The sequence below is a fragment of the Pyrus communis genome, chromosome 13, assembly GCF_041283825.1.
Source record: "Pyrus communis isolate YQ-2024b chromosome 13, ASM4128382v1, whole genome shotgun sequence".
Lineage (NCBI taxonomy): Eukaryota > Viridiplantae > Streptophyta > Magnoliopsida > Rosales > Rosaceae > Pyrus > Pyrus communis.
This window is the reverse complement of record NC_142577.1, coordinates 14,191,269-14,214,219: the sequence shown is the minus strand read 5'-3', so window position 1 is coordinate 14,214,219 and position 22,951 is coordinate 14,191,269. Positions and strand designations below refer to the sequence as shown.

At 38.5% G+C, this 22,951-nt stretch overlaps 4 protein-coding genes across 7 annotated transcripts; 3 read left to right on the top strand and 1 right to left on the bottom strand.

Moving 5' to 3' along the window:
• Nucleotides 1-3,420: 3,420 nt before the first annotated feature.
• Nucleotides 3,421-9,797, top strand: LOC137736732 (pre-mRNA splicing factor SR-like 1). Of its 4 annotated transcripts, none has more exons than XM_088682545.1 (6): nt 3,421-3,680; nt 3,846-4,147; nt 4,266-4,346; nt 7,170-7,241; nt 8,568-8,943; nt 9,005-9,797. In XM_088682545.1, exons 2-6 carry the CDS (start codon nt 3,860-3,862, stop codon nt 9,298-9,300), a joined length of 1,113 nt encoding a protein of 370 aa, XP_088538671.1. In that variant the 5' UTR covers nt 3,421-3,680; nt 3,846-3,859; the 3' UTR covers nt 9,301-9,797. The 4 variants fall into 4 exon arrangements, with proteins under 4 accessions (XP_088538671.1, XP_088538670.1, XP_068332076.2 ...); XM_088682544.1 differs by having other exon boundaries at nt 3,477-3,661; XM_068475975.2 differs by having other exon boundaries at nt 3,512-3,661; nt 8,568-9,797.
• A 507-nt stretch (nt 9,798-10,304) lies between these two features.
• On the top strand, nt 10,305-13,441 carry LOC137736734 (ABC transporter I family member 17). The gene is made up of 4 exons (XM_068475977.2): nt 10,305-10,498; nt 10,711-11,046; nt 12,391-12,578; nt 12,935-13,441. Exons 1-4 carry the CDS (start codon nt 10,456-10,458, stop codon nt 13,187-13,189), a joined length of 822 nt encoding a protein of 273 aa, XP_068332078.2. The 5' UTR covers nt 10,305-10,455; the 3' UTR covers nt 13,190-13,441.
• Nucleotides 13,442-17,117: 3,676 nt separating this feature from the next.
• LOC137737041 (uncharacterized) lies at nt 17,118-19,190 on the top strand. Its single transcript, XM_068476391.2, has one exon. It carries the CDS (start codon nt 17,326-17,328, stop codon nt 18,997-18,999), a length of 1,674 nt encoding a protein of 557 aa, XP_068332492.2. The 5' UTR covers nt 17,118-17,325; the 3' UTR covers nt 19,000-19,190.
• Nucleotides 19,191-20,876: 1,686 nt separating this feature from the next.
• Nucleotides 20,877-22,470, bottom strand: LOC137736896 (putative xyloglucan endotransglucosylase/hydrolase protein 23). The gene is made up of 3 exons (XM_068476211.2): nt 22,134-22,470; nt 21,795-21,988; nt 20,877-21,404 (listed from the first exon to the last, which is right to left on the bottom strand). The coding sequence occupies exons 1-3, from the start codon at nt 22,395-22,397 to the stop codon at nt 21,014-21,016; spliced, it is 849 nt and encodes a 282-aa protein (XP_068332312.2). The 5' UTR covers nt 22,398-22,470; the 3' UTR covers nt 20,877-21,013.
• Between the last annotated feature and the right edge of the window lie 481 nt (nt 22,471-22,951).

Sequence of the window (22,951 nt, the reverse complement as noted above, 5' to 3'; positions counted from 1 at the left end):
CTTCCATCTTTATTGTCTAAAAAATGCCATCTTTACGTCTATAACTACCTACCTCTTATTGTTGTTGTTGTTGTTGTTGTTGTTTTATTTATTTTTTTTATATTTAAATATTTATTCAAATTTGATATCGTGTGGAGGATGCACTAATTTAGGTCCAATAGTTTCGGTACAGTCAATTAGATATGTAATATAGTTTAGGTCCGATAGATTTTGTATAATCAATTTGGTACGATTTGTATTTTTTATGTTTTAGTTCACTAAGTCCGATAAATTAGGTCCAATACATTATGTCCGATAAATTAGATACATTATATAGTTTAGGTCTAATAGATTCAGCACGATCAATTTGGTATGGTTTGTATTTTTTTATGTTTTAGTCCATTAGATCAAACTCGGTATCGTAAATTTTTTATGTTTTAGTCCATAAGGTCCAATCAATTTGCTACGGTTTGCATTTTTTATGTTTTACATTATTCATTCATTAGGCCTTATACATTAGTTATGATTTACAAAATGCTTTTCAAATTTTTTGTGTTTGATCCCTTAAAAGGAGAATATATGCAAACTAAAAATACAATAAATTCATGAAAAAGTAATTAAATTTGACATGAAATATATAATTTGACATGTAATGTATAACTTGACATGGACACAAGTTAAAGGACTATTTTTAGTTTTTCATCTTACATACGGTATTATTAAAAACATGATTTTTTTAGCGATTAAAATGAAGTTTTTTATATTTTAAATTATAGTAAAATTTTGTTCATTTTATGATGTAATAAATGTACAGATGACGCTTTACCACAATATAGGAAAATAATTATACCTATGCAATTTGGTACGAGTTCGATCCTACCAATTCTCCTCTTTCCTAACAATCAACCATCTAACCCACTAACGCTATTATTTTACCTAAAACAAATGATGTGACATGTTTTTCTTTTGGGTCTAAATGATGTGATGATGTTTGTTTAGGTAAGTTTGTAACAAATTTGGATTCATTTATTTCTAACAAATAAGATTTGCTCACCATGAATCATGATAAGTATAGAGTACAATGAATTTATCCGATTTATGATTTTTGTTTCGTTTTCTCTTTAATTTTTTAATATGAATCTACGAAATTTGAATTCAGTCATCTTCAAACGAAGCAAAGATAAAAATGTTACTACTACTAGACGAAATAGTCTTAGGAGCATTATTGAATCTTGATTTCAACCAGCTAGGGTTTAGAAAGATTTGCATTATTATAGCCATCGTTGCATTATTGTTCCTTAATTGGTTAGACAAAGACCTTACGGAAAAGAAAAAAAAGAAAGAAGAACAAGGACAAGAACGGAACAACATCAGCACTGAGCCAATAAGAATGGCTGGTTTTGATGTGGAAGATAGGATGTACTGTAGGCGAAGGAAATTCATCCCCGCGTGCGTCCAATGAAGTATATACTTAAACGAATCCAATCAATCACAATGATACCAGAGAGGAGATGGAACAAGTTTACAATTAGCTAGTGTTCATGTTTAATAATATGTTGTCACGTATAAATTTGTATTCACGTGACAATGCATTATTAGACTGAAATGTTATAATAATAGCGAATAAGAAAAAGAAAACACTATAAAACCACACCATGGTGTAACAGAACGCGTGATAGATGCTTGGGATTGAACTCAACAACGAACAGCGCACAAGGTTGGTGCCCCGCTGTTCCTGCGCCCTTCTGGTTGATGATGGAATGTATTGGACTGGACTGCCAGGACTGGTCTAATTGTTCGTGTCCCGTGCGTTATTTCATGTTTGCTGCCAGGACTGGACCAGCATAAGAAATTTTGTGAACTTTTGGTTACATATGAATCCAATTTCCAAACCAGCAATTTACCTTTATTCCGTAGAGGGCATGGGATTGGGATTGTGCCTTTTGAAACGGTGGTTTGCTTAAAAACTTTTTATCTGAGCGCATCCACTACACAAGTAGTACAACCTGCAGACATCTCCTTTCAAGATCCACCCTGCTTAAGTTAAAATACAACTTTATACCTTACAAATAACAATATCAATATTCTTGTAAAATATAAGATAAAAGAGGACAATCGGAGGCAATTTTATAAAAAAGTGCATTAAATGTGATGGAACCTAATTTTTTACGATTTTAGTGGTAATTACTAATTAGGGTGGTGCCCGAACAATGTTATGGATTTTATGTAGAAACTTTTAAGATATATACATGTAGAAATCTGTACACATATACAAAGTTCTAAAAGATGATAGGCGCTCAACTTAATACTACAGTCTAGTGATATTTTTCTTCAGTTGTAACTGAGAAGTCTTAGGTTCAATTCTTGCTAAATGTGAGTTTAAACCATATTATTGGTAACTCATTGTGAGGTTAAGACTACACGGTTAGGCGGAGACTAGGCCCTAGCACCTAGACGATTAGGCGGACTAGGCATATTTAAGTAAACTCATTATATATTGTACAAATAAGTGTCTATTTATACTTAAAAAAATATAATTGTATCAGGATATATAAATTAATAAATAAAATGATGTATAGATTATTCTATTTTGTTTTTAAGAACATTTAAACCTAAAAGTATTTAAATTCTGATAAGTAATGAAAAACTAGTAAACAACCTCATTCATACACATATGAGTATACAGGTTCTAATTTTAATAACATGTTTATTGATACAAATTAGTATGAAATAAAAAGTTATAGCTTGTTTGGAAGTGCTTTTAAAATGACTAAAAGCATTTTTAGTGAAAATATTTTTGGGTTTCGAAAGCATTTTAAGTGTTTTTCCAATATTCATTGCATTTTAACTAAAGATTGGTTCCAAAAGCTTTTCATCAAAAACAGTTTTAGCTATTTTAAAAGTACTTCCAAACGAGTGACTCCAACTCATGCCCTTTTTATTAACATATATGAATCAGACTATATGTGAGTCTCACCTTAAATTCAGTAATATATTGCCTTCAAGATCAAGAATCTAATAAACTAAAAATGGATAATCCGGTTCCCACTCCTTACTGCCCATATTCCTAACTTACGCAATTCGCCCATTCATCTATTCCTCAAATTTAAATAAGTAAACACGTTAATCCGTAGTTAAATACATACAAAACTAGGAATTAGATTAATTAGGATGCTAATTGGTCTCATACCTATTTAATTCCCTTACTTATTGATGACTTATCTGATTTTGTGAATTCTCTCATTCCACGTAAGTATAGGCTCATTTGAAAATACTTTTAAAATGGTTGAAAACGTTTTTAACGCAAAAATATTTTTTGAAATCAAATCTTAATAAAAAAACACGAAGAAAAAAAAAAAAACAAAACAAAACCTAAGCAAAAAATAAAAATAAAAATTTCCCGAATGATAAATAGCAGCCCAATCTCAAGCAACAAGCCCATTCGTATTGACCCAACTGTAAAGCCTTTTGTTACCCTTTCTCTTCTTTTGTCATTTAAATTTGTTTATTTAAATTATTTATGAAAAAACATAGAAAAAGAGATAATAAAGAAGAAGAAGGAAGGCCTTAACCCTCGGGCCTCGACGTCGCGATTCAGAAAGAAGGTGAGAAAGAGGCGAAGAGGATTCGAAGCTGCTCAGCTGATCGTGAATTCGGCGGAAATTCCCCCATATTGATTCAAGTAATTGGCTTTCCTCTAGGTTGTTCTTTGTAACCCTAACCCTAATTTCCCTAACCCTAACCCTAGTCTCCGAATCCGCTGGCAGGGCAAATTATGAGTCTTTTATTTTGTTTGTCGTTAATGTCGATAATGTTACGCTTATTTGAAACGCTGGTGTCGATAATTAAAGGTTTGAATTTTGCAGAAGCGTAGGCGTGGATGGAGGTACAGACATGCGGGAAACCAATTGACTCATTGCTCGAGAAGGTGCTTTGTATGAACATTCTATCTTCCGACTACTTCAAGGAGCTTTACCGGTTAAAGACGTACCACGAAGTCATTGATGAAATTTACAACCAAGTAGACCATGTCGAGCCGTGGATGACCGGGAATTGCCGCGGTCCGTCCACTGCCTTTTGTCTGCTGTACAAGTTCTTCACCATGAAGCTCACCGTTAAGCAAATGCACGGTCTTTTAAAGCACGAGGATTCACCTTACATAAGAGCGGTATGTAGGTTAATCTGACATTATATACTCAATTTTATGTGTTGTTTTGAATTTGGAGATGATTATGTGCTATATTTTTTCTTAATGGATAATCAGCTTACTTTTATTTGATTTTCAGGTGGGGTTCCTCTACTTGAGATATGCTGGAGACCCAAAGACTTTGTGGAATTGGGTTGAACCCTATATTAAAGATGATGAGGTAAATGATAGATTATGTATTTTGGTTTTCAAGTTTCTTACTTTTTTTATCATAGCTACGGAACTACTTTGAGACATAATCAAATGTTCCTGGCATGGACTTCTTTTATGTTATCGAATCATGTCGTCTACACAAGACTCTGGTGAAAGTAATGAAAAGGGGCATGTGGTGTGTCGTATATCCTGGAATGTTGCCACAAAGTAAAAATATTAGCTAATGGCTAATTTGAAGCGTGAACAAAATTTTGTTTCACTTTGTAAATGGTTTCAGAGTTCATTTCAAGATTATACTTTTTGGCTTGGTGGGTATAATTTTGTAGTAGTCAAGGCTTGTACATGGGGAAAGATGTTTCTCTCGGGGAAAAACAGAGGATTTCCTAACAAAAGGAAAACTCTGGTATTTGACTAAGATGTTTCTGTCATTAGATTGGAAATAGTGTTCAATATAGAAGGTATATATGTTAATATAAAATATTAGGAGATGTTATATTTAACGCTTCATTTCTGTGAACCAACGAAAATATAAGTCATCTACAAGTTTGGGTTCTCTTCCTTTTGGAACCTATGTTTACAGTTTACCGACTCTGAGTTTTGAATGATTCTTTGGTGCTTCTGCATGAATAGGGTTCTCAACATCCTTGCAAGTTTGTACAACAAAAAAATGGTTTATGAATTTTAAAGATTCTGGTCAAAGTCCTATGGTTCTTATAAGAGCTGTCCTTTGGTTCTTAAAATTCAAAAGCTGAAAATCACATTATTATTTTTTTTCTTCCAATTTTGATGGATTGGAAACTCTTACATTGTTGGCTGTTATATACCAATGGTTGTTCTCTTCACAAAACGTACTAACCATTTACTTGTGTCTCAATTTTCTTGGCATGAATTTGTGGTAGTGGTGGAGTTGCTATTACATGGAGTAGGTTCCTTTATCGGATGCTTTGTGTGTAAGTGTTAAATACGTTTCACTTGCAAATTTGAGACACAGGCGCTTCTTCAACTTAGTGAAGTAGTTCAATTTGCTTTCGTTATGCCTTTGGCTGAAATGAAGTGATGTTAACCTACGTAGAAAATGTTACTAATTTAGATCCATGTAGTAAAGTTGTATGTGCTTGTGAAGTTCTTTTGAACTATCTTGGCTTATCTTGTTCTTGGCCCGTGTTTTCTTAAGGTCTAGCTATTTATTGGCATAGATGATCACACATATAGAGGGCATTGGACGTAAATTGCTTTTGACACCAACTATTAGAATATAATATTAATCGTGTTCTGACACCTGTCTGTCAGTATTTTCATAAATTACAATATTACCATTGGATTTTCATCCAATGGGTAATAAAAAAAAAGTTTAGAACAGTCATTTAACCATCTTGGTTGAAAGGGTCTTATAAACATTCTAAGTAGTGTTCTAAAAAGCGGTCTAGGCGGTGGGCGGCGGTGCTCCGCCGTGATTAACCCGAAATCGTTCATTAAATCGGCAAGGACATTATGCGGTGTAAGGCGGCCGCCTGGGCGGGCTTGGCGGATGTTGGGCGGTCTGGGCACGGCCTGGGAAAAACTTATGTCGCGAGACTCACAACCTTCTTGTCTCCCCGAGTCTTGCCGTCTGCCTCTTTGTTTGCTAGAAGAGGAGTCGAATATGGGGAGAGGGAGGGAGGGAGGGAGGGAGGGAGATTTTTGCAATTGTAGGGATGGGTGATGGCGATGGGTTGTAGAAGGTAAGTCTGCAATTGCAGAGATGGGTGGGGCAGCAGGTTGTAGAAGATGAGTTTGTAATTGCAGAGAGGTGCGACTGCTTTAGTTAGGGTTTTAAGCAATTAGTAACTTTTTCTTTAGCTAGCATTTGTTAGGTTTATTTAAACAACTGAGTCGGTGAAAGATTAATTAAAAAAAAGAATGCAGGGCCAACCTTTTATTTTATTGAGAGGCCCAACAATATGGGATCACAAAATGATACAACTTTGGAACTTTACATATACACTCATATTTAACATATATAGCTATATATATTCTTTATTTTTTTTTAAAATAACATAGTATCAATGTTTATTTATATATTATGTAGTAAATTTAATTAATTTATATGATGTATTACTTAAATCTGCCTAGTCCGCCTAGGCCCCACCTAGCCACCTAGGCGCTAGGCCCTAGCCCACAGCCCGACTAGCCCCAAGCGTTTTTTAGAACCTTGATTCCAAGTGGTAAGTGTCTAAACCCTACTATTAGGAGATAACTTTTATTATAGTTTCTTTTCCAAATTTTTTGACTTGGCTTTGTCTTGATTTATACATTGACATGTAAGGATACTTCTGGACATAATAAATTACACTGCCAAAGAGGGGTGTCACTGTTAAAGAGTTGGTCTAAATGGTTTTCTTTAACATTGAAAATTAGTTCACCAGAGGATCTGCAGTTTAGTGCCATGGCATTTCAGGAAGAGAGGAGCAGCAATTTTGTACTGCCTGGAAGTGGGGTGGCAGTATTTAAAAGTTGATTGAGATTTTCTCCTCAACATTGATAGAAGATAACAATTAATGGTCAGAGTTGCCCATAGGATCCACGGTTGAGTGCATCATGGATTGGATATCTTGAATACTTTTTATTGTTCTCTTATGTTATTTTTTGTCACAAAGTCATTTGTATAACTCTTTGTATCCTGTGAATACCATCTGTTTCCACCTAATCTCATCTGTGTATGGTTCTGATATATTTCCCACTGATGCAACTTCTATGACAATTGTCACTTGTTTTTATTTTGTATTGTTATGTTAGCATATTAATTTTGTACTCCCTTAGTTATTCATTTATGTGTTGGCTTTGGTTTCAGGAATTCTCTCCTGGTTCCAATGGACGGATGACAACTATGGGTGTATATGTGCGCGATTTGCTGCTTGGGCAGGTTAGTTTCGTTGAAGAATGCACTATATTTGAATTTTTTTTTGGTGAAAACAATTATGTTCTCTATCTCTCTTCTCCCTCCCGTTCTCCCTCACTCTGTGGGGATCTGCCAGTTGTACTAGTCACAACAAAGACACAGCCTAATTATTTATTCTGTATGCATTTGCTGTACCATATCTAGAATGCTGATGTACCTAATTCTACTGCATACATGTCTAGCATTTAACCAGCCAAAATTACCATAATTTATTAATTTAGTCTGCCAACTGGGAGCTCTTTGTTCTCCAAGATATGCCTATTATCTCCCTCCAAAATCATGTTTCGATCAATTTTATCTGATTATTAGTTGGATAAGTTTATGCACTTTTTAACTGGAGAGGATATCTATAACAAAATACACTACTGAGAGTGATCCTTTTTTTTTTTCTAATGAAAGAAAAAAGTCATGACTGGTGTAATTTGAGATTCGTGTACACCATATAGCAGAAATGTTGAACAAGTACCCTAAATATGAAGCTAGCTTCGCATTTAAACCAAGAATCAAGCTACAGTTTCTTTTGTTATCAAGTGGCGGTACAGTTATTTACTTGTGTGGCATGAGAGGGCTCTATGCACCAGCTTTTCGTTTCAAGAGTTCATCTGCTGAGATACCACACCTAGTACTAAAGTGGGTAGGAGAAAGTTCACCAGCTAAAGTTATTTGGAGTTATTGTCTCTAGTAGACAATAGTGGTTGACTAGAAAAAAGAAATGTACTTTCAATGTGTTTTTAGTACACTTACATATATCAGACTAGAAAGTATTGGGTAAAATACTTAGTGATACTTCTAGGACAGTAATTTAAATTCTTCTGTCTAATGCTCCGCCGATGCAGTCCTTTACAGTCACAGCTGCTGGTTTTCCAGATCACAGTGCGATTAAGGTCTGAATACATGTTCTTCTCGGAGTCTTGAAGCATGGTCTCAGAGTGCTACTGTATAAGGTCTAAATTTAACATGTGAACAATACCGTTTCTTCTGAATTTGAATTGCACCATGCTGAAACTGTCCAAGAGAGTTATGAATTGTTTGTTAGTTGGTGTTCAAAGCTGAAGTTAGATGATGATATATTTTCTTTGCGATATACAATATATGTAAGTTTATATACATCGGTAGTTTTTGTAACTGATCATAGTTAATTTTTCACATTTTCTGCATAGTTTCTGATGCAGCTTATTTAGACAACAATTGCTCTTAACATGCAGCACTATAAATACTATTTTGCTGTCCACATAACACTTTTCATTGCTATAGTTGCTGAAGTGATTAAACTTTGTTGTGCTATTGCAGTACTATTTTGATACCCTTTTCCCCCGCATCCCTGTTCCTGTTATGCGGCAGATTGTTGCTAATCTTGAGAAGATGAAACTCCCCACCAAACTATCTGGTGTTACTGGAGAGGCTACCCGCCATGGATCTGATGACACAGCTCGTCGCCCACCTTCTGTGAAAGCTGCTCTTTCAGTTTCCTTTGGTCAACGTGCTCCACATCGCGCTTCAACAAGGGACTCCTCACCTGTTCGTCGTACCTTACCGCCACCACCTTTTGACAAACCCAGTAGTGATGATCAAACGACCCGTCGCAGTCAGAGCCGTGAATATCCTGACAGAGAATATTCAGACAGGGACAGGGGAAGGGACCGGGATCGCAATCGGGATAGGGACAGTGATCGGGATCGCAATCGGGATAGGGACAGTGATCGGGATCGCAATCGGGATAGGGACAGTGATCGGGATCGAGAAAGATACAAGGAACGAGAGCGTGACCGAGACAGAGCAAGGGATAGAGTTAGGGATAAGGAAAGAGAGCGAGAGAGAGATAGAGAACGAAGTTCTGATTATGATCGGAGGTCCAAATATGGAGAGAGAGAAAGCCGAAGGGATCCATATGAGAGTAGCCGCGATGGCGGTAGGCATTCCCGTAGGAGTAGGAGTCGGAGTCGGAGTCGCAGTAGAAGCAGGAGTGGAAGTCGGAGTTTGCAAGCGGGCAGCACACTTCATTCGAGCCCACAGAGAGATGTAACCAAGGATAGAACATCTGCGTCTAGCAACCTGGCAAAACTTAGGGATCTTTATGGGGATGTAAGTGACCAAAAAGGTGATGCCAGTATGGACAGGATTCCCAGGGGAGATGGTGGTGGTGAAGAGGTGATTAGACTTGGCGGTTCTCGTTGGAAGTAGCACGGGGAGAATCTTCTCTTCTACCTGTTATCAGATGTGTCATTTGAGTCTTGTGGGCCGGATACTGTTTTTGATCATCAGGAGAAGGCAGAAAATCTTCCCATGTGTTGTCTTTGGTTGCAGCATGCTCATGTCGCGATGCTCCATGTACACCGGACATTATTTGGAACTCCAACTCCAGTCTTACAATTGATCCTTATGCGCTGGTTGTTGGGCATAAAATTAACTTTGTAAGAGTATGTAATAACTCAAGTTTCACTATCGTTTCAAGTCTCTGAAATTTTGTATGTGTTAAAACATAGGTGCTGCAGCAGGGTTTATGCTAATTCTGTTGGATCAGATATTGCTTAGGCTTTCCTTGCTTTCCTTTCCTCTGGACTTGCGAGCTGTTGGTAGACGAGACTCGTGAATAATTAAGTTGTCTCAACTAGTTTGGTTTTTTGGGTTACGGCCTTCTGGATTCAACAAATCAAAACAGAATCGATGGACATAAACAACGAAAGGAATGCACAAGGGGAAAAGAGGACCTCCGTTTTAAAGAAGGCGTAATTGTATCACAAATTAATCAAACAAGAATCGAATCTTGTTCAGTCTTACCAAAGAAGGGTGTTTGACACGTCACAAAGTAATCAAACAAAATGTTTTGGCGTCTTCCCTCGTATTCCTTAGAATCCGTACAACGAGACGAGCAGAGCAGCAGTTGACAAAGCCTGTAGGTCCCACCGCTGAGTGGACCGTCCTATTACTTTATCGCTTGCTTATCTGTCAGGAATCACTGAATCAGATCAACCGAAAGGACGCGCTCTGTCCTCGGAAGGCTTTACCTCGCCTGCTCACTGTTTGACTAGTGCATTCTGCTCTAGGGAAGGCTTTTTGTGCACTCACAATACAATTGTATGTACCTCCCTATCAACTCAAATCAAATCTTCCATTACATACAACACGCACACCCCTCCCTCTCTCTCAATCCCACTCCAAGCCGCCAAAACACACATTAATGTCTTCACCTCTACCTGGTCAGCCACATCCCCTCTTTGCTGGTACGGTATTACTTACTCCTGTGCCATAATATTCCTTTCATCATCAGATATCTGACATGTTATATTCTGCCTATATCTAGAGTTTAGCTATATCTTTGTACAAAAAGGCTATCTTATCACTGGTTTAGATTTCACAGTTTGACAACCTAACGTAACGCAGTTTCCATCCACTAATCAAAATCTGATTTGGGTTTGTAAATTTTGCTTGGCAGATGGGGTTGAAGCAGCTAGAGAGCACCTACTGACAGTGGACAATGGAGAAGCCCATGGGGACGTGAAATTCCGGATACAAAATCTGGCCAAGAAATCAGACACCACAGGAGCTTCCATACTCAATGGGTTGACCTTGGACATACCCAAGGGCGTCATCATGGGGGTCATTGGCCCTAGCGGCAGCGGCAAGTCCACGCTGCTCCGAGCTCTCAACCGCCTCTGGGAGCCCCCGTCCGGGACTGTCTTCTTGGACGGCCATGATGTTCTGGACACGGACGTCCTCAGCCTCCGCCGCAAGGTCGGCATGCTCTTCCAGCTTCCTGTTCTTTTTGAAGGTAACCCATTTGATCATTGCCCCAACTAGCACTCTCTCTCTCTCTCTCCCTCTCTCCCTCTCTCCCTCTCTCTCTATCACATATCAGATCAGAACATATCAGTTGGCAAATTGTTTTGCCAAATTAAGGAATTGATAACTTGTAACTTGTGCTAAACAGGTTGCTTAATTTATACGGTATTGACTTGGTTGCAGTTGGGTTGCTAATTGATTGTGTTTTAGATTGGAAAGAAGATTCTTAGCCCTCCTAATCTCTCTTCCCTTCCCTCCCCTCCCATTTGAACGGTTGCGGTTATAACGTTTTTTTATAGAGACATAAAACAAAAAGCAATACGTGAGAGGAGGAGAGGGAAGGGGATGAGAATAGGAAGGGAGAGAATCCTGCTCCTTTAGATTGGTCATTGTAATAGAGATTTACAGTGTGATTATAATATGATTAGAGAGTGATTATAATATGAAAACCGTGGTGGGTTGGATTAGTTATATTGTAAAGTATTTATGCATCTTTGTCACTGTTGATGTAAGCATTCTAATTATAGATTTTTTATATTCTATACTCTGGAGTTTGCTAGAAAGTTTCAAAACAAAAAGAGAACAAATTCTATAGTTATGTGAATATTCCAAAGTTTTTAGCCGTTAGATTTTCATTTAAATATACAACAATGAAGATCTAATAGTTAAAAATGCTCTGAGACGCCCTAAAATATTATTTTGCCTTAAGTTTATTGAGCCCATTGCTGACTTTCCTTTGGGGTGGGGTGGTTCAAATCCAAAGCTTACTCTCTCACATTTAAAATTTAATACCCAATCAATTACTTGTAGGTATTTGCCTACCATGACCTGATTCTATAATAGCAGTGGTTAAACCTACTTGTCCTCTTATTTGGATGGTGTTTTCCCTTTTGACCTTGGACATACCTAGTTGGTTACTCTCTCTGTCTAAACTACGAAAAAGGGATTAACATGCCTGCACATGTTCAGAACAAGACCACTTTAGAAAATATCAAATTTGGATGACTGTAATGTCAATTTTCCCCCTCTTTTGCCTACTTTCTCTCAACAATCAAGATTAAAAGAATTTGATCTTGTGCATTTCAAATGCAGTTTGATATTTTTATTTGAATTTCTGGTATCAGGTCTACTTGGAAAGAATTTGGAGTGCAGTAGTATATGAATATCTGGAAATTCTCCCCCACACATTTTTTTTTAATTTTTTTCGCGAGTAAACGGTTGAGATACCATTCTTTTTTTACTTAGATGCGCAGGAGAGCAAAGCTCTACCAATATATACTTGAGTATCTGTTTTCAATTGCAAATTAAGAATTGAGATCAATTCATTCATCAGGCACAGTTGCAGACAATATACGTTATGGTCCTCAACTGAAGGGGAGGAAGCTGAGTGACGAGGACGTTCACAAGTTGCTGAACCTTGTAGACCTTGATTCATCCTTTGCCACCAAGACTGGTTCTGAAATGTCTGTGGGTCAATCCCAAAGAGTGGCACTTGCTAGGACCCTAGCCAATTCTCCTGAGGTAAAAACCAGATACATGATACCATCAACTCCTTTTTATGTGAATACTTGACTCTCTACATTCAAGAAGTCATTCCTTCTTACAGACAAATCATTGTTTGATACTTATCCAGACATTCCTCCGTTCATGATCTTAATGTGTTCATATGACATTTAAGAGGTCATTCTTTCGTGCAGACAAATTCTAGTTTGACATAGCATTTTTCTTATTGTGATTATAATAAGTTACTTTTGCATATGTCTGAATATGATTTGATGGTAAAAAAGGATGACTCGTTACATGTACGGAGCCAAACAGTGTTCCTTTTCGTTACGTATGGCATTGTTAGTAATGTGTTGTATTATACTTTTGGGAAGGTTTTGCTGCTGGATGAGCCGACAAGTGCGTTGGATCCAATATCAACAGAGCACATAGAAGGTGCTTTAGTGAAGCTGAAGCAGAAACAGGGGATGACCATTGTAATGGTCTCTCACAGCATCAAACAAATCCAGAGGATTGCTGACATTGTTTGCCTCCTTGTGGATGGGGAGATTGTTGAAGTTCTCAAACCAGACCAACTCTCTCAAGCCAACCATCCCATGGCACTACGGTTCCTTCAGCTCAGCTCTTAAGTTGTCTCTCCTCTCTCTCTCTCTCTCTCTCTCTCTCTCTCTCTCTCTCTCTCTCGATTGATTGGGGAATTTATATTGTTGTGTGCACAATGTTTACATAGCATTTGCTTGATGGTGCCTTCTGGAAAGGAAGAAACTTTTGCTTGTAACTACTCTAATGTTTGTAGTGGTTACAGTGATTCATATACATTTGAGAGGGGCCTAAGAACTATATTTACAGAATTTGTATACCAACTCACATTTCTTTCTCTACTCCCCCATCCATATATACACCACCATTACATATACACCACACATATACTTACACACACACACACACACACACACACACACACACACACTAATGTTTGGCTTTCTCTACTGAGCAAGTTTCCAATCTGACCAAAACTGGGGTCTTTGCATGTCTTCGCTTATGATTTGGCTTTGTTGTTGTCGTGGTTGATGACACGATCACCTCTTCGTGTTGAGCTTTGCTGAGCATGTTCCACATAATCTGTACATCTTCATATCCACACATTTGTACATCATCCTGAAGCTTTACCAGACCACCTATTCCACCACCACACTCGCCACCAACACTCCCTGCAACACCACCACCTGCTCATGAAGACAATGCAACATATATTCCTAATTCATAATTCACCTTACATTTTCTCTAGTAAAACATGAAGAAAACTATTATTAGCACTCTAAAAAGGTCGCAGCTGTAATGCATTCCTTGATGAAATTTCTATTCAACAAACAGTGCACGATGACTTTTCTGGAGTGCTAATAAAAGCTACGTAGAAATCTAAATTCCTTTTCCATGGCTACAATAATCTGAGCCCACAAAACCCAATTGCCATGAAAGGGTAACAAGAGTGTATATGGCATTTGACTTTGATGGAGTACCAAAATGGCATGTTAACATAAAAGTGGGAAAGAAAGCAAAGTGGAAAAGTAGATGAAGTAGGTAGAGGGAAGAGGAAGAACAAACCAAGAGATTTCCGAAGTTTGAGGGTGGCAGAGAGAGCAAGCAATGCCTTCCTTAACTTGTGCAGCCAATCCATCTTCAAGGTCCCAGGCTGGGACTCCACACTCCCAGCTCAGCCCAGCCCCTACCTTCCACCAGACTCCACACTTACTCGGTCTCACCTCTCAACAACAACAGATCATCCTATCCTATCCTATCCTATCCTATCCTAGAGAGAGAGAGAGAGAGCGAGAGAGAGAGCAGATAAGTGGGTAATTGCCAAGTGGATTTCTGCATTTATACACAAACTGTAAAGAAGAAGAAGAAATGGATTTGAATTTGGATTTGGAGAGAGAGAGAGGTGATGAGCGAGCTTGCGGCAAGAAAGGCACCGAATCCCCAAAACACGTTTCTTGATGAGCTTGCCAGGCGTCCATCTTCCAAGCAGCTCCATCAGCCACGACCCCCTCTTTAATTCCATCCCTTCATTGTCTTCACTCTCGTTCTTCTCTCTCTCTCTCTCTCTCTCTCTCTCTCTCTCTCTCTCTCTCTCTACATTTCCCGTTCCAAGACAACTCTCAATACTCATCATAGTCGGTTACTCTCTCGACTGACTGACTGAGTGAGTGGAATGCCTTGAAGTTGTTGGATTTGACTCCCTCATTTTTGTTCATTTTTTGTTGAGAAATGTTAAGACACCTCTCTCAAAGTGAGATTTTATAGATCTTTAAAATCTCTACAGACTCATTGTCTTCTTATAATTTAGCATCAATTTTTATGTTAATATTATAAAATATTGTGTCAAAAATACAAAGTAACAGAGAATTTACGAAGAATTCCCTTTTTGAAAGAGTCCTCTTAACATTTCTCTTCTTTGTTTACTACTGCTGACTGTAGATTAACACCATCATCATCATATTATATACTTTTTTTATTCGGTTACATCCGTCCCTTCTGTTTACCATTCACTCTTTCTTTCTTTCTGACGGTCCACCTCACTCTTCTAGTCAAAAGTTTTTCCCAACATAAACTCTTTAAAAAAATTCATATGAATCACTTGACTTTTGCTTATAAATAAGATATCTTAAATTGAAATCTCATAAAACGGACGAATTCAATATAAAATTATTACATATGTTAAAACATCATTATGTTAAAAGAAAATTCTAATTTAACACACAACTACATAATTCATTACAAAATTGTGGAGAGACGTATTATGGTTGTGTAAAATTATTAATTAAAAATGTGATTGTGTAAACTTAAAGTAGAATCCCTACAGGTTTTGGAGATCAAATCCTTATAGGTTTATATTACTTGCAAGACAAGAAAACCTATCATGGTTTGTATAAATAAATGTTCAAGGCCAAGGTGTGAGGACATAATTCTCATACACCTAAGTCATTCTCTCTCTGGCATCGCTTGCCAAGCCAGACCTTGCGAAAGCTTTTCACCATCTTCATCAACATTCAAGTAACCCTAAACTGCTAATTTATTTGATTTTAATTTAATTTATGCCTTTCTCATTGAAGTGGAGTGTTCTATGGTCGGTTACTCACAAGTGTCATTTAGAGTTCGGTATTCAAACAATCGTACGACGTTCACCATAAAGATGCTCATTTCCTTTGAGTATCTTTGTCCCTGATATAGATTCGGTGCACCTATATTTTCACAACTATAGTTGAAGCAGGCGAATTTGGTGCAGAAGGTTGAACTTCGTAGGAGGAGGCGTAACCTTGTGTTCAAGTTTTAGAACCCAAGGTCGAGAATGTTCCTTTCTCGGCTGAAGTCGCTCGGTGTAGAAATCGGCAACGTGGTTCACCGTCACACCATCGCATCCATCATATTCACCCGACTGAGCTCGGTAGCGAATTAGGAAAACATAAAACTCTAGGCTCAATTCAAACAATACAATATCAACAATAAAAAGCACCACACCAACAAAATTCACAAAAAAATACCCACTAATCAAACCGATCAAAAAACCATATGGGGACCACTAAAAGTGTGAACAAACTCTAAAAATAAAAAAGATTCGATCTATTAACCACATTATTATGGCTTCCCATTTTTTCAATGTATTTCTGGCATCGCAAGCCACCACAGTGCCCTTGTAAACAAAGTCAAAACATTCCTGACAATCTTCTAATTTAATCGAATCCAATTCATGCTATTGAATCTCACGGAAAAGAAATCCCCAATTTTTTTTTCAACTAGGTCGTATACTGCCTCAGAAAGCAAAGCAGAATTAGAAGACGAGATAGAGAGGTGAAGTAATTAGGTCATACAATAAGTGATGAAGGTGATTTTACGAGATTGCCCATGAAAAAGCGGTCAAGTGGGGGGGGGGGCACGTGACTGTTTTTAACATTGATTTAAATGAACGGCAACAAAATGACGACATTGATTCGCATGGTTAATATTTAAGAACTAATCATCAATTTTCATATCATTTGTAATAAAGGGTAGAGGCAATACTAAGAGATTAAATTTGTAGACAAAATTTGTAAATTAAATTAAGTATCATTAATATAAATGAGCACGTTTATCAATGCTTAAATAATAATCTAATCAACTTTTATATCATTAGTTTACAAAGTTTGTCCCTGGCATTTAGAAACGTAAAGAATGAGAGAGGATCCTCACGGGATCCTTTTTGTGAGGATCACTCACATTCCTTCTTCGTACATCGTGCGATCAATTTTCGTTAGGTACTATTTATATTCAATTTTAAATAAAAAATTTACAATAATTATTGACCGCCCGATGTACAATGAACAAATTTGATTTAAGGATCTTCGAGATCCTCACAAAGAAAATCCGGCGAGGATACTCATTCCTAAAGAATTATTTGGGACAGAAACCCTACGTGCCATGTCACCATCCTACTATTGTTGCGTTGTGATAGGGTTAAATGTGTACGTGGCAAAGATTCGTTTACAAAACCCATTGACTAATGGGCCTACAAACTGGACGAAAGCAGTTGAGTAGGCATACGCAGTCGCCGGCCCATTCCCAACTCTTCCTGCTTTTGTATCCCAAAATTCCCACCTCTAGGGTTCGTTAAGTTTCAGTCCCTTCTCCCGTCACCCGTCGCCCTGCGCCCTTCGCCCTTCGCCCTTCGCCCTTCCCTGCTATTTTTGCGTACATCTCACAATCTGAAACCACCGCATAAACCTCAAAAATGGAGGCAGACACGGCGGTGGAAGCAGGCCTCTCCCTGATAAAGCAACTGGCTTCGTGCGATAAAAGCAGCCGAGACAGAGCCCTCAGGGTCCTGCTCAAAACATGGCTGCCGGCGCAACTCAACGTCCAAGACGACGACATGAGGAAGCTCTGGAAAGGCCTTTTCTACTGCCTGTGGCACGCCGACAAGGTCCCGGTCCAAACCCAGCTCATCGATCGGCTCTCCGCTCTGGTCCTCAGCCTCCACCTCCCGCTCTCCCTCCACTACTTCTCGGTGTTCTTGCTCACCATGCGCCGCGAGTGGTCCGGCATCGACGCCCTGAGGTTAGACAAGTTCTACTTATCGATTCGCAGATTTATGACTAGTTTCTTTACTTTGATGAGAAATAATTTGTGGGATTTGGAGCTTGTGAAACGTCTGATGGGTGTGTTGGAGGAGAGGACTTTTTTTGCAGATGATAAGTGTTTGGGGAATGGGGTTAATTACCACATTACCTCTGTTTTTCTAGAAGAGCTTAGGCCGTTTCTTCCGCTTAAGGCTGATGTTCTTGAGGTTCTGTTAGTGGGTTTTATTCGGGTTTCGGCTCAAGTGTCCGATAAGGTGTTGTTGGGGAAGATTAAGAGTAATATGTTCGATGTGCTGCTCGGGGCGGGGAAGAGGCTGTTGGAGGTTAAGAAGTCAGGGGATGATGTAGAATTGGGTGATGAGGTTGTTGTCTTCGGGACAATTGCGCTGAAAATGGGGTTTGCGAGCAAGTTTTATGAATCAGGGTCTTCACCTGAGTGCTGCCAGGGTAATAGGAAAGTGTTGTTTGGCTTGCACGAGGGGTTTATGAAGTTGGAGAAAGAGTTGGAATCTTCTGGGATTGAGATTTCTTTTCCTGATGTTGTTTATCAGGACGATGAGGAAGTGCCGAATTTGGTTCCCCTTGATAGTGAGGAGATGGACGTAAGTAAATCGGAGCCTGCTGATGTTGTCATGGTCAATGGGTCTGCCGGAAAGCGTTTGAAGAAGTGCAAGAAGAATGAGAAGGGCACTGGTGGTGCTAATACAAAGGCAGAGAAGAAAAAGAAGAAGAAAAAGAAGAATAAGAAGGAGAATGGGAGTTTTGATTCAGACTCTGAAAAGAGCTCTACAGACAGGGAGAATGAGAGTGGAGCTACAAATGGTGAGAATTCAGATGATCATCAGGTAACTGATGCAGATGCTTTTAAATTTGAGGATAATGTGATATCGAACCTGCAGATGCAGTTTGAGAAGATTGCTGCTGAAGCCGGCTTGGATGACGACGTTCCAAGCGCCTGTGATTTGCCTACAGTTTCAGATAAGGGTCCTATCTCTAAGAAGAGAAAGAGAATGAAGAAATCTGTTGAAGAAGAAGCCGAGGGTGGCACCAATGCAAAGAGTGGAGAGAAGAGTGCAAAGAAGGTAAAGTTTTCCATGAAAAACAATTTGGTGTGGAAGCCCCAGAGCCCTTTACCTCCGCAAGATTTAAGACTGCCTCCTTCTGCTACGCCTAGAGGAAGTGCACTCAAGAAAGGAGTACCTCCAGGTCCGATTAGGGAAATGCCTTCGCCTACTAAGAAGGTGAAAATGGTAAGAGTTGTTGCTGTCAAGAAGGCACGGAAGGCTGTCAAACGTATAAAGAAGTTGAAATCTCGTCCTACTTAGAAGATATCTTTTTGCTGGAATTTCTTTTTCTGTGTTTGTTTTTCCATACACAAACATTTGCCCCATATGTGCTCTTTCTTGTTGCCTATGCTCTATTGGGTTTATTCATAAAGTTAATTCTGACAATGATATTTGCTTATTCGTAAAATTGATTGAAATGATGCATTGGCACAGATGCCCTTTGTTTGGTACTTTGTTACTAACTGTTGGAGAACACACTTCCTCTGATGCTCTATAGTTCTATACTCTAGGAATCATCTATGGATGTTATGCTCGTCAAAACTGGATGTTTGTGATATTTTGCCCTATTGTTATTTGATTTTAGTTGCCTCCCTTTCTTCTGTTGTAGATTTATATTTGGTTGCTAGCAAAGGCCTTGGTTTACTTGGATAGCAGCCAGGCCACGGTTAGTTTGCAGCATGTTGTGCTTTTATTTTACTTAATTTTTTTGGTTCTTTCTGTGTTAGATGTGATACAAATTCCAACTTATTCACCAAGGGAGATGTAGCTTATTAGTGTCATGCATGTTAGAAGCATATTAGTGTCATGCATATATGGAAAGCTTGAGATTGGGTCAGAATGTCTATGTTTCTCCTGAAGCGACTTTGCCTTGGGGTTTTAAGAGGAGTGTAATATGGAGAAGTAAGAACATGTTCCTCACAAAAATGCCGAATCATCGGTAGCAGGTGCCTGCATTGTGTTTGTTCATGCGAAGTTAATGATATTCTCTCTTTTGTTAACAATGAATTATTGCCATTTCTTGAACATTTTCTGTTTTTGAAACGAGTCGTCTTTGTGGAACATTGATGCCCCATGAATCCATTTCTTGAAGCTTTGAATTCTTCATTTGTAAAGTTTGTTTGCATCTTTATTGGAAGATTCAATAAATGCCACATTTTCCTTGAATATATGTTGAAGCGCTTCTCCTTCTCCCTAATGTCGGCATATACACTTCCATAACGACCCATCCACTGCTCGTACTCCCATACATTGGATAAGAGAATGGCCCGAGTTGCCGTCTCCGTGCCCGAAAAGTTGGTCGGTATCCTTCGTGTCCCCACAAAATGTTGTGCTATGAAATGTTAGCTTATGGAACTGTTATTTTAATTTCAAGGCCCCAAAAGTCTGTCTTTGCATATGTGGGTCAAGACAAAATAATTTTTATATACAAATTACTAATCCTTTGTTTTTTTTTATTATTTTTTATTTTTTTATGCGGAGTTCGTTATCTTGGAGTATACCAAACCTCACAACCTCCCTCGATGGCTTTATTGATTCGGTAGTAAAGTAATTTTTATTAATGTAATTTTTTATCCAGTTGGTAATTCCTGTTGATCTTTCTTTCTATATCCCATGTACGTACGTACATACATACATACATATGTATGTTTTTGTGTGACGTTTTGTTGTCACCATTGCGCAAACCTACTTTGCGTGATGCAATTCGCTCCGTCATGCAAGTATGTTTTTGTACTAGTGTAATTAGTGATTAACCTTCTGTTATTACCAATTCAACCCGCATTCTTCCATTTCACAGTATGTGTAGAGAAAAATTTATGCATGATAACGCATTATTAGATTGGGACATCATGATGATGACCTATTGCGGTTCCATTAAGATCATTTTTCTCCAGTAGAGGCGGCAACCTTCCAAACTAGGTGATAAAACATCTAAGCTTCAGGTTTACTTGTGACATCCGAAACTGTCTCTATTGGTTGTTGCCTAACAAAGTTAGGTTGCTTGTGTGCTTAATTATACTCAAATCATAGCTCAAATGCTTTGTCCTTTGATTGTTTTAGAGACTCTTGGAAATGCTCGTATCTTAAATATTAACTGTGCTATAAACGGCAGACATTAGCCAGTCAATTCTCCACCGTTCATGTCAAAAACACTTGATTTGTCTATTTATTGGTCATGTGGCAGCGTTACAATTACTCCCTAATACAAAAAAAATATAAAACATATAGCATATATCTCAATCTTTTTACGTGGAATGGAGGAAATCGATGAAATTCATGCAGCCGAGCACTCAGGAGGAAATCCTTGTGGGAAGCGCTTGGTATCTCTGCAGTAGTTGTAAATCATGTAGTTCTTCTGAACCCATTTCATTCTCTCTTGCCCTGTGGAATCGAGTGACTGAGTTAACCAGCTCGACTCGTTCGGGGACTCTGAAGGACAACGGGAAGTGCCTGAAGACCAAGTGCAAGCTTGGGCGTTGAAGTTTCTGTAGGAGGCTGTGAAGGGGGCTTTGCTCCAATCCGTCTTCACAAGTCCGCCGCGTGTGGCCCAATCGTCTGCATTCCATAGGCTTGAGTATATCCACATGCCTTGGTCCTTTGGGAAAGAGACTCCCTTAGATTCTAAGTTCTTGAACTCTCTAATGGGTGTTCCATCCACAGAGAAGCTATTCAACAAAGAAAAAAAAAAAAAAAGTTTAGTATACATCATGGAAAAAATGAATAAAACTACATGCATGGGCTATCAGCGATGCTCTCTTTACGACTTGTGTTGGACTGTAAATTTAGACCACACGTTCATCAAAGAACTCAATCCGATCAACGGTTTAGATGTACAATTTTATGACAACATAAAATGGTAGAACACTGTTTTCATGTTACGTATATGTACCATATTTACTGAATATGCCACTAATCATGTCTCTAGTTGTAAAAATGAGAATTCGTTAACACGTAACTAAATATCTTTTGAATCTCATTCAGTAAGACATGCAGTCAGTAAATATGGTACCTATAAGGAAAAAAATAATAGAGAGAGGGAGGGAGCCTAATTTTACATGATGGTTTGAGGGTTCCACAAGATGGAGTAGGTATGGAAGTCTTTGGTGGGATCAAACCAAAGGTAGAACTGTTGCTCCCTATTCCCCTTCCCTTGCGTGAAAACATTTGTGTGCAGAATATAAGGGTCTCCACTTAGGTTGCCTAGAAACTCGAAGTCAATTTCGTCATGAGTAGAACCCAACGACGACAGCTGCAAAATCAACAAATACATAAAAATATTAGACCCGCAGTTGCATGCAGGATATAAATATGAAGTATGAAAAACCAGAATAATTAACATAAATTAAGTTGCTAAGTAAGTTATACAGGATGAAGTATAGTATATAAATACTCACATAGTAAGCTGTAACGGTGCCAGCAGAGTTACCAGGCACAAGCTTTATCTGCATATCAATTTTTCCAAACAAGTACTGATTCTTCGACCGAAACCCCGACCCTGATGTCTTGTCCAGGGACAGCGTAAGACTCTGCCCGTTGTCGAGTATTTTTGCCCGACCATCGCCCCATGTTATGTCAAAATCTTGGTTGAAGTTTCCGGCCAATGCCATCACCAAAACATTGAACACCAAAAGTACTAGAACAAGGAATATCTTAGGCATGGTTTGGTTTGTCAAAGAAGAGAAATGGAGGAAAGGCAAAGAGAGAAAGGTGTTTCGTGAAAATGCATGGGAATGACGAGGGGTATATATAGTAGTTCGATGGGTGCCGGGAGAGTATGGGAGAAGTAGGCTATTACGCGTATATAGCTAATAGGCAATGGAAAGGATTTAATCAGTGGTGTGGTGGTGAAGTGGTTGGGGAATATGCATGCGTTTGCTTAAGAGATTTGGGTTGACTTGGCTCGGCTGGGTGTACATAGGAGATCAGTGGGGACCCTTAGACAGCTAATAAAGATGATGTGTGCATTTTGTCCAAGTTTCTTTACGTTCTTTCTCCAATTGCATGGATGGCCTTGGGAAATTGGGAAAATGATCTTTCTATTCGACGCGGTTGTGAAGTAATGGAAGGCAAAGGCCTTGGGAGAAGATTCAAACTTCAGACCCCATGTACATAATATCACAGCTGTTTAGTCCTCTTAGTTTTTGGATATAAAAGATAAAATATTACAAAAATACTTTTACAGCAAATCGTTAATTCACTTATACATACTATT